Below are 2,500 nucleotides of genomic sequence, written 5' to 3'. Positions count from 1 at the left end.
GCAGCGGCCTGTTCTGTGAGTTCTCCCCGCCCATGGTGCTCCCACGCACCAGCCCCTGTGACAACCACGAGTGTCTGAACGGGGCGCAGTGCGTCGTCATGGGAACGGACCCCCGCTGCCAGTGTCTCCAGGGTTACCAGGGCGAGCGCTGCGAGACCCTGGTCAGCGTCAACTTCATCAACCGGGAGTCGTACCTGCAGCTGCCCTCGAGCCTAATCTCCCCCCAGACCAACATCAGCCTGCAGGTAGAGACATACACACACACACACCTAAACACACACACACAAACACACACAAACATACACACACGCACAAGCACACACACACGCACGCACGCACACACACAAACACACATACACACAAACACACATAAACACACACACACACACACAAACACACATAAACACACACACACACACAAACACACATAAACACACACACACAAACACACATAAACGTACACACACGCACAAGCACACACACACACACGCACGCACGCATGCAGGGCGGGGGGCTTGTAGTGACCGTGGTCAGCCTGCAGGGCCGGGGGCTTGTAGTGACCGTGATCAGCCTGCAGGACGGTGGTCTTGTAGTGACCGTTGTCAGGGTGCAGGCGGGGGTCCAGTAGTGACCATGGTTACCCTGCAGGCGGGAGTCTTATAGTGGCCGCGGTGCGTTCCCGTTGCAGATCGCCACGGACGAAGACAGCGGCGTGCTGCTGTACAAAGGAGACAACGACCACATCGCCATGGAGCTGTACCGCGGGCGGCTGCGCGTCAGCTACGACACCGGTTCCTACCCGCCCTCCGCCATTTACAGGTACACACACACATGCACGCACCCACACACACAAAAGCAGTGGACCCACAATGCACTCAGAGCCACAGCGTTCACATTGGACCCCTAATAACAGTGTGCATATTCAGTGCATGGTAACAGGACACGCCTCTTCCCCCGCAGTGTGGAAACAGTGAACGACGGAAGTTTCCATGTGGTGGAGCTGGTGGCGCTGGACCAGACGCTGTCTCTGTCCATCGACGGCGGCGCCCCCAAATCCATCACCTCGCTCAGCAAACAGTCCACCCTCAGCATCGACTCCCCGCTCTACTTGGGCGGTAAGACCCCACTATGCACACCAGTGTGTGTGTGTGTGTGTGTGTGTCCTTTATCGCCTCCTTTTAACACGGATCCCTCTGTGCGTCTTGTATTGCGTTGCGCGTTGGCACACATGGTAGCATGTAGAGCCACCATGTGTGTGTACACAGTGCACAGAGCGTATACTGACCCTGCTCTCTGCCGCCCCCTGCAGGCATGCCGGCGCGCAGCTCGCTGCCCGGCGCGTTCTCCGCCCTGCAGCAGGGCTCCGGGGGCCGCAACGGCACCAGCTTCCACGGCTGCCTGAGGAACCTCTACATCAACGGGCGCCTGCAGGACCTGGGGGCGGGCCTGGGGCCGGCGGGCGGGACCGCGGGGGCGGCGGCTAGCGCCGGCTCGGGCTCCGGGGCCGGCCAGAGCCCCCCCACGGGGGCCCAGTGGCTGGGGCAGGGCATGGAGGCGGGGTGCCAGCCCTGCCAGCAGGGGGCGTGCGCCCAGGGGGACTGCCACCCCACGGGGCACAGCGGCTTCACCTGCACCTGCCACCCGGGCTGGACTGGGGCGGGCTGCGACCAGCAGGTCAGCCAGCCCTGCAGCGGCAACAAGTGAGTGGGGGGGGGGCAGAGGGGCAGGTGGCAGGGTGGGTGTGTGTGTGTGTGTGTGTGTACATTCTTCAGTGCTCAAATGTAAACACACAGAGATACCTCATTTTAGACTCGCTGTATAAACACCATCCCTGCTCCGGCCTTTTGAACCCATGGACGCTGACCAACCACTCCTCTTACCTTGGCCATCTGACCTCCTTCCTCCTCCCCTCCCCCACCCCCTCCCCTCCTCTCCTCCCTCCTATCCTCCCTCCTCCCTCCTCCCCTCCCCTCCTCCCTCCTACCCTCACTCCTTTCCTCCCCTCCCCTCCTCTCCTCCCTCCTATCCTCCCTCCTCCCTCCTCCCCTCCCCTCCTCCCTCCTACCCTCACTCCTTTCCTCCCCTCCCCTCCTCTCCTCCCTCCTATCCTCCCTCCCCTCCTTCACCCCTCCCCCCCTCCCTCCCCTCCTTCACCCCTCCCTCCTCCCCTCCTCCCCTCCCTCCCCTCCTTCACCCCTCCCTCCTCCCCTCCCTCCCCTCCCTCCCCCCCTCCCTCCCCTCCCCCTCCCTCCTCCTCCCCTCCTCCTCCCCTCCTCCCTCCTCCCCCCCTCCCTCCCCTCCCCCTCCCCTCCCTCAGGTGTGTCCATGGCTCCTGCCTGCCCATCAACTCCTACTCCTACTCGTGCCGCTGCCAGCCGGGCTTCGCGGGGGTGCTGTGTGACGAGGCCGACCAGCAGGCGGCCGACCCCTGCAGCCTGACGCGCTGTAAGCACGGCCAGTGCCGGCTGTCGGGCCTGGGGCTGGCCTACTGCGAGTGCAG

At 63.6% G+C, this 2,500-nt stretch overlaps 1 protein-coding gene across 1 annotated transcript in view; it reads left to right on the top strand.

Annotated features, from left to right (window-relative positions):
* The window catches only part of slit2 (slit homolog 2), a gene marked incomplete at its 5' end in the record, with an annotated part of 55,217 nt that overhangs the window by 47,868 nt on the left and 4,849 nt on the right, over positions 1 to 2,500 (top strand). The window contains 5 exon segments of the mRNA XM_079730369.1: positions 5 to 245; positions 689 to 819; positions 961 to 1,115; positions 1,310 to 1,700; positions 2,318 to 2,500. The exon segment at positions 2,318 to 2,500 is cut by the window's right edge and continues 32 nt beyond it. Of these exon segments, the coding sequence (XP_079586495.1) occupies positions 5 to 245; positions 689 to 819; positions 961 to 1,115; positions 1,310 to 1,700; positions 2,318 to 2,500 (1,101 nt within the window).

This window comes from Pollachius pollachius, assembly GCF_949987615.1.
Source record: "Pollachius pollachius genome assembly, chromosome: 2".
NCBI classification, from domain to species: Eukaryota; Metazoa; Chordata; class Actinopteri; order Gadiformes; family Gadidae; genus Pollachius; species Pollachius pollachius.
Note: the sequence above shows the minus strand (reverse complement) of the source record. Positions and strands in the feature narration are given on the sequence as shown.